Source organism: Tursiops truncatus, chromosome 19 (genome assembly GCF_011762595.2).
Source record: "Tursiops truncatus isolate mTurTru1 chromosome 19, mTurTru1.mat.Y, whole genome shotgun sequence".
Lineage (NCBI taxonomy): Eukaryota > Metazoa > Chordata > Mammalia > Artiodactyla > Delphinidae > Tursiops > Tursiops truncatus.
Genome location: NC_047052.1, coordinates 48,421,405 through 48,435,766, shown reverse-complemented (window position 1 = coordinate 48,435,766; position 14,362 = coordinate 48,421,405). Strand labels below are relative to the sequence as shown.

Genomic DNA, 14,362 nt, shown 5'->3' with positions numbered 1-14,362 from the left:
ACTTGTAGGGTAGAAATCTGGTACTATAGGTGCCTCCAGAGGCAAAAGACCCTGTCCGTGCATGGAGGACAACAGAGCTGAGAAATGGAAAACGACAGCTTTCTGGGTTTCCCTGGGGGCGCAGTGGTTAAGAATCCACCTACCGATGCAGGGGACACAGGTTTGAGCTCTGTTCCGGGAAGATCCCACATGCCGTGGAGCAACCAAGCCCGTGTGCCACAGCTACTGAAGCCCACGTGCCTAGATCCCGTGCCCCGCAACAAGAGAAGCCATGGCAATGAGAAGCCCGTGCACCGCCACGAAGAGTAGCCTCTGTTTGCAGCAATGAAGACCCAATGCAGCCAAAAATAAATTTAAAAAAAAAAAAAGGATAAACCTCCCTTATAAAAAAAAAGAAAAAGACAGTTTTCTGATGAGACTATTTGAGCCCCTGGATCCAGCTATGCCTGAAGGTAGTCAGCCTTTGCCTTTGATCTTCCTGGTTATATGAGTGAATAATTTTCCCTTTTCACTTACACAACTTTCTGGCTTCAGTTTTTTGTCACTTTCAATGAAGCATATCTTTACTAATAAAATCTGCACGAGTCCAGAGGTGGCACAAATTCCAGTAAAGTTCCAAGGGCAAGGAACAGGGAGTGAAAACTTGTCAGAATTCTTCAAGATGTCCTGGCTTTGAAGGACAGGCAAGCCTTGTTACAGCTGGAGAAAATGAGGAAGGACGTTCCAGGTGGAAGGAATAGTAAAGTCACAAAGGCACAAGGTGTGAGAGAGAGAGCAGTGGGTGTGTGAGGGGCAACACCTTAGCAGGTCCTGAAAGCAATAGGGAGCCACAGAAAGTTGAGGAGCAAGGGGAGTCCACTGCAAACTTGCCTTCACTTCCTGGAGCCCCAGATCCTGGTGGTTCATTCCTCCTCCTCTCCCCTTCCACCAGACCCGTGGCCAAGGTGGGAGGAGGGGTCAGACTGAGGAGGGCGAAGGCTACCATCTGTATGCAAATTGCCTGGGATGTCATGCAGATAAGGGACCTTATGCAAATATATGCCCTACTGGGAGACAGGCCAGGACCCTCCCTTCATTAACTCGGGGACCAGGTGCTGGGCAGAGCACCCCTTCCTCCCTGGAGTCCCCTTTCTCCCCTCCCCCAGCCATCTGTTCACTCCCTCTCCAGCTCCCCAAATCCCCCTTCACCAATATCTGTCCTTAGAGTGGTACCTCTCTCCACCTGGTCCCTTCCTTGCTTTTCTTTCTGTCCCTCCATTTTCCATTAATGATGATATGATAATAATAATAACAATAATAATAATGAACACATGCTCTGTGCAAGGCTTTGTACCAAACACTTTCCACAGTTATCAAATTCTCCCAACCACCCTATGATTTTTATGTGTGTCTGCTGTATTTTATTTTATTTTATTTATTTATTTTTGGCTGCATTGGGTCTTCATTGCTACACGAGGGCTTTCTCTAGTTGCAGTGAGCGGGGGGGCGGGGGCTACTCTTCGTTGCGGTGCACGGGCTTCTCATTGTGGTGGCTCCTCTTGTTGCGGATCACGGGCTCTGGGCACACGGGCTTCAGTAGTTGCAGCACACGGGCTCAGTAGTTGTGGCGCACGGGCTTAGTTGCTCCACGGCATGTGGGATCTTCCCGGACCATCGTTCGAACCTGTGTCGCCCGCATTGGCAGGCGGATTCTTAACCACTGCGCCACAAGGGAAGCCCTGCTGTATTTTTTTTTTAAAAGAATATTCAGCTGGGGAGGGAGGGATGGATTGGGAGTTTGGGATTAGCAGACGCAAACTATTACATACAGAATGGATAAACAACAAGGTCCAAGGGAACTCTATTCAATATCCTGTGATAAACCATAGTGGAAAAGAATATGAAACAGAATGTATATATATGTATAACTGAATCACTTTGCTGTACAGCAGAAACTAACACAACATTGTAAATCAACTATACTTGGATTAAAAAAGTGAGCTGAACGTAGAGGGGAAGGATGGAAAGATCGAGTAAGCCCCAAGTATCTGAGAGTCCTTAAGGTATTTCTCGCTGGTGACTCTCGCTCTGCTTGGTGAGTCCTGCGCCCACGTATGCCATGCAGGTAAAAGCCATGGCCACCAAGCACATGCTCCTCCAGCTGCAGGTGTGGCCGAGCACATTTGCCCCCATGTGGCCCTGGCGTCTTCTCGGTGCAGAGCCTCCTGGCTCCCCCTCGACTCTGGGCATGGAGACCACACCACAGTGAAAGGACAAGAGAGCCATATGGACACCAGAGGTCAGGCAGGGGGCCCTTTGATTGCTTGCGCCCCAACTCTCTTGCTTCTCACGTTTGTTCTAATCTGATTCAATAAACCATGGGCTTTGAGCACCTTTATTCGGCCACTGTGAGCCCTTCTGCTCTGGCGCCTCTGGGCGTCCAACTTCGCACGGCCACAGATCCCATTTGGTCCACTTCGTGGCTGAGTAAACTGATGACAGGGGGTGGGGTCACCTGCAGAGACCTCCCAGCATGCATGGCACAGGGATGGCTGCTCTCACGTCTCACAGCCCAAGTGTGATTTATCTCCATCTGATGGACTCAGGGAGGTGAAGTCACTTGCCCAAAGTCACACGTGTCCGTCCGCCATCCCCACCCAGCCCCCTCCTCCTGCTTCGGAGCTGCTCCTTTCAAACATTTTTTCTCTTCCTTTCTAACTGGGAGGATCTCTCTGAATCCCAGTTCTGTGTTTCTGTCTTTGTCTCTACAGGCCTACCTCTCTTTACGGCATTTTGCTTTATTGCGCCTCCCAGATACTGCATTTTTCACAAACTGCAGGTTCGTGGCCACCCTGTGTCGAGGGAGTCCGTTGGCGCCATTTTCCCAACAGCCTTGGCTCGCTTCCTGTCTCTGCTGATAATTCTTGCAATATTTCAAACTTCCTCATTGTTATTCTGTTTGTTCTGGTGATCTGTGATCAGTGATCTTTGATGTGACTGCTGGGACTCACTGAAGGCTCAGATGATGATTAGTGTTTTTAACAAGAATGTGTTTTTTAGTTAAGGTATGTACATTGTTTTTTTGGTTTTTAAAATCAATTTATTTATTTATTTTGGGTGCATTGGGTCTTCATTGCTGTGCACGGGCTTTCTCTAGTTGTGGCGAGCGGGGGCTACTCTTCGTTGTGGTGCCTGGGCTTCTCATTGTGGTCGCTTCTCTTGTTGTGGAGCACGGGCTCTAGGTGCGTGGGCTTCAGTAGTTGTGGCTCGCGGGCTCTAGAGCTCAGGCTCAGTAGTTGTGGCTCACGGGTTTAGTTGCTCCGCGGCATGTGGGATCGTCCCTGACCAGGGCTTGAACCCGTGTCCCCTGCATTGGCAGGCGGATTCTTAACCACTGCGCCACCAGGGAAGTCCCACATTGTTTTTGTTGGCATAACGCTATTGCACACTTACTAGACTACAGTATAATGCAAACATAACTTACATGCACTGGAAAACCAAACAATTCATGTGACACGCTTTATTGTGATATTTGCTTTATTGCCGTGGTCTGGAACTGCACTGGAAATAGGTCCAAGGTATGCCTGTATTAGTCTGTCTTTGCCTCTCTCCCCAAATCTCTGTCTGACTCAATGGCTCTCTCTCTTCTCTGAGCCGCCCCAGTCCATCCCTCTACCTCCCCTTAAGCCTCTCTATCCTCCTTTCAAATCCCTCTTCCTCTGCCTCAGTAAGTCTCTCTAGCTGGCCTTGCCGTTTCTACCCTCTCTTCTCTCTGCCCCAGGCCCCTTCACTGGGGTTCCTCCAAGTCACCCCTCCTCCCCCAGGGAGTCCTCAACTGCTGGCACCAGGCCACCCTCAGAGTAGACAGCTAAATCCCTAATTCCACCCACTCTACGGCTCAGAGAGAGCTTTTCCTCTGGAAACTTCAATTCCCCTGGGTCTCTGGCAAGAGAGACTGGGAACTTTTACTTAAGGGGGCGGCACCCCACCCCGCAAATAGGCACTGGTCCTCAGGGGCCAGGCTCACCTCCCTCTGGACCCCCAGCACCTCTCTCCTCCACTCTCAACCAGCTGAGTCGCCTCTTTCTCTCTCTCTCTCTCTCTCTCTCATTTCTTTCTCCGTGACATCAGATTCTCCCGAGGTGCAGCAAGGGGGCGGGAGGGCCAGGGGGGAGGGGAACATCACCTGCGCCTCTTTCCCCTTTCATCCCCCCGGAGGAGGCTCTGGCCACAGGATGGTGTCCACGTGACAGACAGCATTTATTCCAGACTCCAGTGTCCACAGATGAGGGGGCGAGGGCAGGGGTGGGGGTGAGGTGGGGATCCAGTGTCAGACTCTGCAGCAGGACGTCAGGTGGGGGGACCAGCAGTGGAGACAGGAGGTAAAAATAGCCCCGGCCAGCCGACCCTCGAGTCTCGTCCCAGGCCAGGCCTTGGGCTTGGGTCCAGGAGCTATTCTGGGGCCTGGGAGAGTCATACTCCCTGTAGGAAGGTCTCCTCCCTCCCAGCAGCGGTAGGGCTGCTGTGGTCCCTGCCCAGCCTACAGAGGAAGGAAGGGAGGGCCCGAGAGGGATGAGGGTAGGCCGGGAAGGCGGGGGCAGGCGGAGGCGTGGGCAGGGCTGGTTTTCTGGTGCCCGCAACTCCAGGTCGGGTTCAGTGACTGCCTCTGGGAGGTCCTCGGGCTCAGCACTGGGGAGAAGATGGAGGGGTCAGCCTGGGCTCATAGAGGCTGTGCCACCCCCGGCACTCCCCTCTCACCCCCGGCCCAGGCCCTCACCCACCTCATCTCCAAAGCCCCTGCTCCCATGCCTGGCTCCTCCAGAGGCACCCCCCACGAGAAGGCCCGTCTGCTCCGGCCGCTCCGACCCTGAGTGGCTCAGCTCAGGTTCCCCAGGTGGCCTAGTGGGAGGAGGCAGCATGTTGGAGGTGGTCACGGCCAGGGAAAGAGCTGTGCACGGCGTGTGTTGGATGGGGATGGACTTGGGGATGGGTGGGAACGGTCTGGATGGGGTAGGAGGTGGTAGTGGCACTGGGGTTGGGTATAGGCTGAGGCCACGGTCGAAGATGCTGTTGGAGTTGGAGCTGGTGATGTCGCTGGGGTCGGTTTGGAGGATGGGTGTGGGGATGGCTGTGGACTGGAGCCGAGGGCGGCCGTGTGGCTGTGCTTGGAGATGAGGTCAGATAGGGATGGGTTCGGAGCTAGGAATGGGAACGGGATGGGGTTTGCAGGGGGGCCTTGGGGATGGGCATGTGGCTGAAGCTGCCTTTGGTGCTGGGTACGGGCTGGAGTTGAGGATGCGGCTGGGGGAGGGGCTGGGGATGGACAGGAAGCTGGAGTGTGGGGTGAGGTTAGGGGCATGGTCAGGATTGGGGTTGGAGATGGGGATGTTTATGTGTCAGGGCTGAGGATGGAGACATGGAGGTTAGACGGGGACGGGTTTGGTGACGGTTATAGGCTGGGTTTGGGGTTGGAGTCGCGGCAGAGGAGGCTGGGGTACAGATGGGGTTAAACTGGGGTTGGGGTGGGTTTGGGCATAGTTATGGGTTGGGGTTGGGATCAGAGGTGGGGATGAGACGGGGGATGGGACTGGGGTTAAGGTGGGCTTGGAGGGGTCGGGAGGTGCTTATGGGTTGGGTGGGGCTGTAGCTGGGGATGAGGATGGGGGAGGGCATGGTCATGCATCAGCTCTGAGGTCGGAGATGGGACGGCACCTTACTGGCGACGGAGCTGGAGTTGGGGATGTGGTTGGTTTGGGGTAGAGGTTGGGGGTGAGGTCAGAGCTGGGTTCGAGAGGTCAATTTCAAGGTGGCACGCCACTCACGGAGATCCCTTCTCCCCCCGCTGGCAGCAGCCGGGTTGCCCCTTGCGTCTCATGCAGTAGAAGGCGGCCACGATGAAGAGCAGTAGGCCCACGCTGACGGCTACGGCCATGACCGCAACTCCAGCCTGGGAGGTCTGGGGGGCCACTGCGGGGCAGGACGGAGGGGGAGGCGGTCAGCCAGCAGCGCTGTCTGCCCCGCACCCGGCTCCTGTCCCACCACTGCGGTCACTCACCAGTGCCGAAGTGGAAGACGTGCCGGTCGCTCCCGTAGGGGTTGGAGGCCTCACAGGAGACGCCATCTCGGCTCAAGGCACTGGTCACCTTCAGGGTCAGGGAGCTGCTCACCCAGCCCTGGCCTCCGGGGGCTGGCTCTGCTAGCTGTGGAGGCTCGTGTCAGGCCTGGGCCCACGGGGCCAAGGGCTCGGGTGAGGGCACAGGTGAAGAGGAAGTGGTCGGCGAAGGGGCGTGGGGTGGGTGACACACAGTGCTTGGACCGTTGGGGGGCAGGGACTTGGGGAGGGTGCCAGAGGGTTCGGGATGCAGAGGAGGGTCCCTTACGCTGCCGCCCAACTGGCTCCAGCTGAGTTTGGGCTCTGGGTAGCCGCGTGCGTAGCAGGTCAGCCTGACTTCACTTCCTTCCCTCCAGCCACCCTCTGCCTTGGGCTGAGTCTCCTCTGCCCTTAACTCCGGTGGGCCTGCGGGTGGTGGGGTGGGAAGGAGGTGAGCGGGAGGCACCCCGGGGAAGGGGACAGAGGGAGAGAGAACGAGGAGAGAGAGAAGGACCAGCTGTGGACCCTGTCTTGCTTGGTCCTGGCCCCCCACTCTCCCACACGACCCCTGTTCTCCCGCCCCCAAACCTTGGACCAGCAACTCGAAGCTTCGGGTGCGACTAAGGACGGGGACCGTGGGCATAGAGGCCTCACACGTGTAGGTGCCGGCGGAATCGAAGGTGACGGAGCGGAGGGAGAGCGTGGGGCTGTCCCCCAGGGGTACCGAGTCCTGGGTGGGGAGAGAAAGAGAAGGTCAGGCCGGCCGTGAGAGAAGGGAGGGGTCGATGGGAGCGGGGGGGTCTTGTGCTGGGGGGATGTCTTTCCCTCTCACCTTGGTCCAGCGTAGGGCTGGGGTGGGCAGGCCTCGCACGGAGCAGTTCACGTCTGTGCTGTTGCCCAGGGGTAAGGAAAGCTCCTCCCCAGTGCTGAGCTCCAGGGGGTCCAGGTCTGGAGGGGGGGGTACAGACTGTCACCTTCCCCGGACCCTCACCCACTCGGCTAGGGACTCTCCAGGGCTGTTGGGGGTGCAGACGTGAACGGACAATCGTCAGCAGAGAACGCCAAGTTCTCCCCAGCGCCATGAACTCTCCACTCTCCCAGCCAGGCCCTGGAGCCCAGATCTAGGAATCTAACTCCAAAATACATGCCCACCTCGGCCACTTGCCTCCAGAGCTGATGTCTGGGCCCAAGGTTAATGGATAACCTTGGAGGTGTGAGGCGCTCCTTCTTTGACTTACCACCCACACCCTGGCCTTCTCCTCTGTACTACCCATCCTTTTAGCAAATATTTCTCTGCTCTGCGCCGCGCCCCACAAATGGATCTTCTCCCTTCTTTCCATCTCTGACCCCAGGGTCCAACTGCCTTCATGGCTGCAGTCACCTCCTCACTGGTCTCCCTACTGGGCAAGACTCTTATCCTCTCTGGTCCATCCTCTGCTGAGCAGCCAGGGGGATCTTTTCAAAACACACACTGGTCAGCCCTTGCCTCTGCTTAAAATCCTGCGGTGGTTCCCCAGTACCGTGGGCATCAAGGCCACATTCCTTGATGAAGCCAAAAAACTCTGCCTGGTCGACCCTGCCCACTGCTTCAACCTCATCTCCCACCCTCCCCCCTTATCCCAGGAGCTCCAGCTACCCTATTCTCTCCCTGTTGTTCTACAGTATATGCCAAGTTGGGTCCTGCCTCAGGGCCTTTGCATGTGCTGTTTCCTTGGCTTGGAACGCTCTTTTTCTGGCTCTTTGTATTTCTGATTCCATTCTTTGGTTTCCTACTCAAATTCCCCCTTCTCAGAGAGGCCTCTCTGACCCTCTGTTGTGGACACTCAGGCTTCCCCTTCGGCACTGAAGGATTTGTTCCCCCAGCTGTTGAGAAGGGTGTCAGCTGTCAGCCCTCAGCTGTCAGCCGGCTCTGGAAACTGCCTGAGCCTCAGAGAGCCCCTCGTTCAAGGTCATGTCCCCTCCTCCCCCAGGCAGCCCACATCCAATAATGGGTTGACGTGGGCGGTATAAAGGCCTGGCCCCCACGCCCCAGCTGGGGATATCCCAGCCTCCAAGTGCCCTGCGGGACCGACCGAGGTCTTCCTTAGACTGAAGCCCAACTTCCCCCCCTGCCCAATCCTGCTTCCTTCCCCTCCCCACCCCCCAATAGGTGTGGATCCCAAGGCGCTCCCCGTAAGTTTCCTGCCTGTAGTCAGAATCTGCTTCCTAGGGACGCAGCCTTCAACACCCCCGATCTAAAATAATCCCCGCTCGCCGGGCAATTCCTCATCCCATCCCTCTGTGTTAGTCTCTGTAGACGCAGGATTGCTACTCAAAGTGTCTTGTTCAGTGTTTACCATCTGTCTCCCCTACTGGACCTGGAGCTCTGTGGTGGCAGGGACTGGGCTGTCTTGTTCACAGAGCTGTCCCTAACATCTGGCACTGGGTCTAGCCCCAGGAAGGGAGGTGGGAGGAGCGTGGAGGAGGGACAGAGCCTTCACACAGGGCTTGGGTGCAGGTGGACAGAGAAGGCTTCTTAGAAGACTGGGACCCATGAGATTGATCCGGAATGGATGGTAGAGAGGATGGGGAGTTATCGTAGGAAAGAGGAGAGGAGCTTGTGGTGTGACGGGGTGAATGCCTTGGCCGGAAGAAGGGTCTGCCGAAGGTGAGGCCAGCCAGGTGGGCCTCGAAGGCCATGGTGAGGCATGTGGATTTTCTCCCGAGAGCACTGGGGAGCCATGGCAGGTTCCGAGCAGGGGAAGGTCAGGTGTTTATGCTTTGGAAAGGGCTCTCTGGCTGCCTTGTGTGGGAGACTGGAGGGGCCTGGGGCATCTGGACCAGGGCAGGGACCACAGAAAGGGTTGGAGGCGGGCCGCGGAGGGGTGAGGGTGAGGAGGCGGCTGGTGCCAGGCACCCCCTCCCGCCCTCCCGGGGCTCTCACAGGCCACGTGTAGCTCCAGGGTTTTGGAGAGCTCTGCGTCCTCGGCAGCGTCGTAGTCTTCCACCCTGCAGCCGTAGGTCCCGCTCTGGCTCCGCTGCACCCCTTCCAGGGTCAAGTTCCCCTCGAGATTTGTTTTTAGCACATCCTCCTGCTTGTCCTGGGGGACCAGGAATGAGGAACCTGGTTCAGGAGATGCCTTAGGCTGGCAGGGTCATGCTAGGTCAGGGGTCATCCAAGTCAGGCATCACGGTGAGTCAGGACTCTCTCAAACCAGAGGTCAGAGGTCCTGATAGCTCCTGGGTCACCGGACAGGTGCCCTGCTAAGCCAGGCACCACCCACGTGAAAGGTCAGAAGTTGGTGCAGGTGAGTATGTTGCAGAGGTCAGAGGTTGGCGGTTCCAAGGGAATGATGGGGTGAGTTACCTGAAGACGGAAAAACGTGTACTCCGGGTTGGGGCTGCCATCCCCCCGGCAGAACAGCTGGACAGAGTCACCCTCGCGAACCCAGCCTGCAGTAGTGGACGGGCTGCCCAACCAGAACTGCACGTGCTCTGTGGGATCTAAGGGAAAGGGCAGACTCATGAAAAGGGTCAAGTGTAAAAGGTAGGGCTGGATTAAGGGAGAGAGGTCAGTGAAAGGTTAGAGGTTCTATCTTTCTTTCTTTTTTTTTTTTTTTTTGAGGTTCTATCTTTCAAGGCTCAGGTTCGCACTTATTCTGAGATCAGGGACCCGAGGTCAGAGGTTCAGAGGTTGAGATAGGCTGAGAGAACAGGTCAAGGGTCAGAGGTCGGTGTGAGTGACAGGTCAATGTGAGATTCAGGGGACCCAATGTGGTGTGAAAGGATGGGACAAAACGTTTAGTCATGAAACTCCGTGGGGTTCAGGGTGCTATGGGGGGCGTCAGAAGTCAGGGTGGGGCTCGTGCTACCATTTGAGCTCAGAGGTCAAAGGCCAGAAGCCAGTACGAACTACACCACGAGCTAAGGGAGTGGAAGGTCAGAGGGGAGTGGCGGTTCATGGGTCTGCCTGGAGGGTCAGGCCACAGTGAGGTGTAGAGTCCAAGGTCAGGGCGGTCAGAGGCCGGCACGGACTCACAGTGCAGGGTGAGGTGGAAGGAAGGGCTGTCCAGGCGGCCGTGCCGGCCCGTGGGCAGGCGGTAGTGCACGGAGCAGTGGAAGCTGGCGTCCCGGTCGGCCTTGTGGAGCCGCAGGTAGAGGGTGCTGGTGAGAGACAGCAGGCCCGAGGCCTCCCGGACTGTGCGGCTGGTCATATAGCCCTCTGGGAGAGAGGGAGGGACGAGGGGGTCAGCCAGCCCGGCCCCGTTCCGCCGCAGCCCCCAGGGAGTCTAGCTGGGCTCCCGCGCGCTCACCGGAGTTCACCTCCATGGGCACCTCCAGGCGCTGCCCGTTCCGGTACCACGTGATCTGCGGGGCCGGGTTCCCATTGCGACTGTTGCAGGTGGCTATCTGGGGCAGACACAGGCCCGCAATGGGCTCGGAGCCAGGACCCTGAAGTCTGGGTCCCCCTCCCTTAGGGTTTCTGCCCAGCCAGATGCAGGAGTCCAGCTCCCAGCACCCCATTCCTCAGACTAGGAAGCCCAAGCCTCCAGCCCCTCCTGCCCTTAGGATGCAGGAGACCAGGTCCCCAGCCCCCTCCGCCCCCAGAACCCTAGAATCAAGGTGTGGCCCGAGGTACCTCCTGGGCGAAATCCTCCATCACAGACAGTGTCCCTCTGTTGGGGGAGACCTCGGTGGCCTCTGGTTTCGCTACGGGAGAGATGTCATGTGAGGAGCCCCTTCCCGGGGTTCTCACCGGCCTGCCCCTTCCCAGGGCAGCAAGTGGGGGGGGGCCCCGACACTCACCAAACACACTGAGCCTCGCGGTGGCCTCGGCGGTGCCCGCGGCCCCCGCCTTCACCAAGCACACGTAGTCCCGCTCGTCGCCCACCTGGGCCTCGGCCAGCACCAGACGGCCCCGGGAGTCCAGCTGGTATGGTGGGCTGCGGCTCTGGGAGTCGTGCACCTTGTCCTGGAGCTCAGTGCCGTGCAGCTCGGCTGAGGCCAGGCGGCGGCGGACCCCAGCGCGGTCGGCCTGTGGGTGGAGGAGCGCCTCAGCTGGGGGCTGCCCGGTCAGCCCGGCCCTCCCTCCTCGATGTTCCTCTCTTTCTGCTGCTCCGTGGATCTCTTTGCCTCACGTTCTCTCTCTCTCTCTCTGGTCCCTCTGTCCCTCTCTCCACCCCTCCTCCCACCCCTGCTCCCTGTCTGTTGTCACATTTTCCTCTCTCTGGCTCCCTCTTTCTCCATCTCCCTCTGTTCCCACCTGTCTCCCTCTCCCCTCTCTTTCCTTTTTCTCTTTGGTCCCACCCCCCAGGCTCTTGCTTTATGGGTGTCTGCCTCTACATGTCCTCTCTCAAGAGCCAGCGCTCTGAGGGGTACGTCCTCATTCTAGCCTCGGCTGTGCCTGGACACCAGGGGACCCTGGAGAGGGCCTCCCCCTTGCTGCGCCTCCATGTCCCCACCTGCAAAATGGAAAGGCAGCTGGGTGGAGCGTCTAGGGGCCTTTGGGCTCTGATGAGGGAATGAACGTCTGCAGCCCCACTGCGCCCCGACTCTCAGGCTCCCCTCTGGCATCCCCTGGCCCCCAGCCAGCAGCACTCACCAGGAACCATTCCAGCACGAAATGGTCATGGGCCCCCAAAGGGGTGCAGTCCAGAGTGACAGGCTCCCCCCTCATCACCTCCACCAGAGGGGGCACAGACAGGCGCACCTCAGCCTTGGCACCTGCGGGAGGGCGACTGAGCTCTCTCCCACCACCACCAGTAGGTAGTCTTCCAGACACAGCCCCTCCTCCCCCAGGACCCAGGAGTCCAGGCCCCCAGCACCTCCGCCCTCAGACCCAGGAGTCCAGGCCCCCAACCCTTCCTCCCTCAGCCCCAGCCCCTCCTCCCCCAGACCCAGGATCCAGACCCCCGGCCCCTCCCCCCTCAGACCCAAGATCCAGGCCCCCAACCCCTCCCCCCTCAGACCCAAGATCCAGGCCCCCGACCCCTCCTCCCCCAGACCCAGGATCCAGGCCCCCAACCCTTCCTCCCTCAGACCCAGGATCCAGGCCCCCCAACCCCTCCCCCTTCAGACCCAGGATCCAGGCCCCCGGCCCCTCCTCCCCCAGACCCAGGATCCAGGCCCCCAACCCTTCCTCCCTCAGCCCCAGCCCCTCCTCCCCTAGACCCAGGATCCAGGCCCCCAACCCCTCCTCCCCCAGACCCAGGATCCAGGCCCCCAACCCCTCCTCCCCCAGACCCAGGATCCAGGCCCCCCAATCCCTCCCCCCTCAGACCCAGGATGCAGGCCCCCAGCCCCTCCTCCCCCAGACCCAGGATCCAGACCCCCAGCCCCTCCTCCCCCAGGACCCAGGAGTCCAGGTCCCCCGCCCCTCCTTCCCCAGGACCCAGGAGTCCAGGCCCCTGGCCCCTCCCCCAGGACCCAGCTCCTCTCTCCCTTCATCTGTCATCTCTGCACCTCTGAGCTTCAGATTCCATCAGCATTTCTCTCCATCCCGCCCTTCACCTGCAGAACTAAGCGCTCCTCCCCTGGGCCACCCAGGGCCCCGGTGGCCTCCATTCAATCCTCTTGGGCTCAAATCATGTCTGTCCTTGCTTTTCTCACTAGATCAAATGCCCCTCAAGCGCAGGGCTGGGTGGGCTCATTCCTTTGCCTCCAGCACTTTGCATAGGGCCTGGCACAGTGCTGTGGGATAACCATCTCTCTCTCATCTTAATCGCCGCCTCTGCAGGTGTGTCACTCCCCCTGGGTCTCCATCTCTTAGTTTCCCGGTCTCTGCGTCTCTCTCAGTCTCCATGTGGCCCGGCCCTGTCCCTGGCCCTTTCCCTCAGGAGTGGGAGGCTGGGGCTGGGGCTGGGCCGGAGCTGAGGCAGGGTGGGTGTGTGGGCGCGGTGAGGGGGACAGGGCTGGGCAGGTTTCAGGAATGTGGGAGGGACAGGCTGGCTCAGACCTGCCCGAGCCCCCTGCCCGCTCCTTGGCCCCTCTGACTCTTTGAGAGAGCAGTGTGTCACCTCAGAAGAGTACAGGGTTGAGGGCCCGGATCCTGGGTCTCAAGGGAGAAGGGAGCTGAGGGCCGGCACTCCTGTCCCAGGATCCTGGCAGATAGAGCTGCTTGCATCGGGAAAGCAGGCTCTTTCACTCTCTGGGCTGGCATCCTGGCCTGAGCTCTCAATTCTTAGAACCTCCGGTCCCTTCCCCGCCCAGCCTGGCCCAGCTCTGCCCCTGGGGACCCACTACTTGCCATGCTTGTGCCAGGGGCCTGGATTCCCAGGCACCCACCTGTGGCTCAGGCCTGCCCTCTGGGAGGGAGGTGGGACCACGCTGGTACCCTAGGCTGGGTCTGAGCGGCAGACAGCAAGGGCGGACGAAGAGATCTCTTTCTACCCCAGTTCTCTCATCTCTCTGTCCCTCTGCTGCCAGTGCCTCAGGGCCTCCTCCCCTCCTCCCACCACCATGCAGGTGTGTGGATTTTATTATCTGGGGCCTCCGGGAAGGGGGCACTGTCACTTGGAAACACTTGGTTCCGCTGTCAGGGCTGGTGCCCCAGCCCTTTCCCATGGAGGTGGAGGCGGGGCAGCGGGTCCTTTTGAGTCTGGGCTCTGAAGCTACATGGGGGAGAACCCTCAAATGCACGTAACTTGTTGGTTTCTAGACACAGCGTCCCTGACCCTCTCAAAACTTGACAACTTTTGAGCGGGTAGATCTGTTTTGGTCTCTTCTGTGCCGGGGTAAGCTTCAGCCACTGAAAGCCTGGACCTCTGGGGGCAGATCCCAGGGTCTGAGTAGGGGAGGGAGAGGAGAGCCCGCGCTCTTGGGTCCCGCGACTTCTCAGGTCGCCTCTAATCCACTGCAGTGGATCCCCAGCCCCTCTGCCTGGCTGTCCCCATGTCTCTCACTGGGAAGGGCACCCCATGCTCCCATATCCCTCCTCCCTGGGGTCCCCAGGTTAGGCTTCCTGGGTTGGTAAAAGCCCCTCCCCTCTTCCCTTCCCGGGGTCCCCCAGGGGCCGCCCCTGAGTCGCGCCCTGCTCTCAGCCCGAGCCATACCTCGGTGCGCCCCCAGCAGAAGCGCGAGCACCAGCAGCCGCGGGCCCCTGCGCGCCCCGGCCCGGGCGTCCGGGGGCTCCATGTTCAAGGTGGCGGGTGGCGGGTGGCGGCGGCGGGCGCGGCGGCAGAGGAGGAAACAACTGAGCCCGGGCTGGGGCTCGGCGGCCGCAGGGCTGGAGAGAGGAGGCCCCGCCCCAGGTAGCCCCGCCCCGCCCCGCCCGGCCCCCCTCGTCCCTCCCAAAGCCGGGCGCGGGGCCAGGAC

The 14,362-nt window shown here is 59.3% G+C and overlaps 1 protein-coding gene across 1 annotated transcript; it reads right to left on the bottom strand.

The window, feature by feature from the left end:
• Positions 1 to 3,484: 3,484 nt before the first annotated feature.
• BCAM (basal cell adhesion molecule (Lutheran blood group)) lies at positions 3,485 to 14,239 on the bottom strand. The gene is made up of 15 exons (XM_033846021.2): positions 14,101 to 14,239; positions 11,652 to 11,773; positions 10,856 to 11,084; positions 10,689 to 10,759; positions 10,363 to 10,459; positions 10,089 to 10,271; positions 9,417 to 9,553; positions 8,994 to 9,150; positions 6,903 to 7,018; positions 6,659 to 6,800; positions 6,360 to 6,496; positions 6,035 to 6,179; positions 5,802 to 5,946; positions 4,761 to 4,878; positions 3,485 to 4,668 (listed from the first exon to the last, which is right to left on the bottom strand). Exons 1-15 carry the CDS (start codon positions 14,180 to 14,182, stop codon positions 4,663 to 4,665), a joined length of 1,887 nt encoding a protein of 628 aa, XP_033701912.2. The 5' UTR covers positions 14,183 to 14,239; the 3' UTR covers positions 3,485 to 4,662.
• Between the last annotated feature and the right edge of the window lie 123 nt (positions 14,240 to 14,362).

Excerpts from the sequence above, each read along its gene's own strand:
- BCAM (XM_033846021.2), bottom strand. The coding sequence starts at position 14,182 with ATGGAGCCCCCGGACGCCCGGGCCGGGGCGCGCAGGGGCCCGCGGCTG. Across the intron at positions 11,774-14,100 it reads TCTGCTGGGGGCGCACCGAG|GTGCCAAGGCTGAGGTGCGC; the intron begins GTATGGCTCGGG and ends GCCCTCCCGCAG. Across the intron at positions 4,879-5,801 it reads CGGGGGGAGAAGGGATCTCC|GCCACCTGGGGAACCTGAGC; the intron begins GTGAGTGGCGTG and ends TCCTCCCACTAG.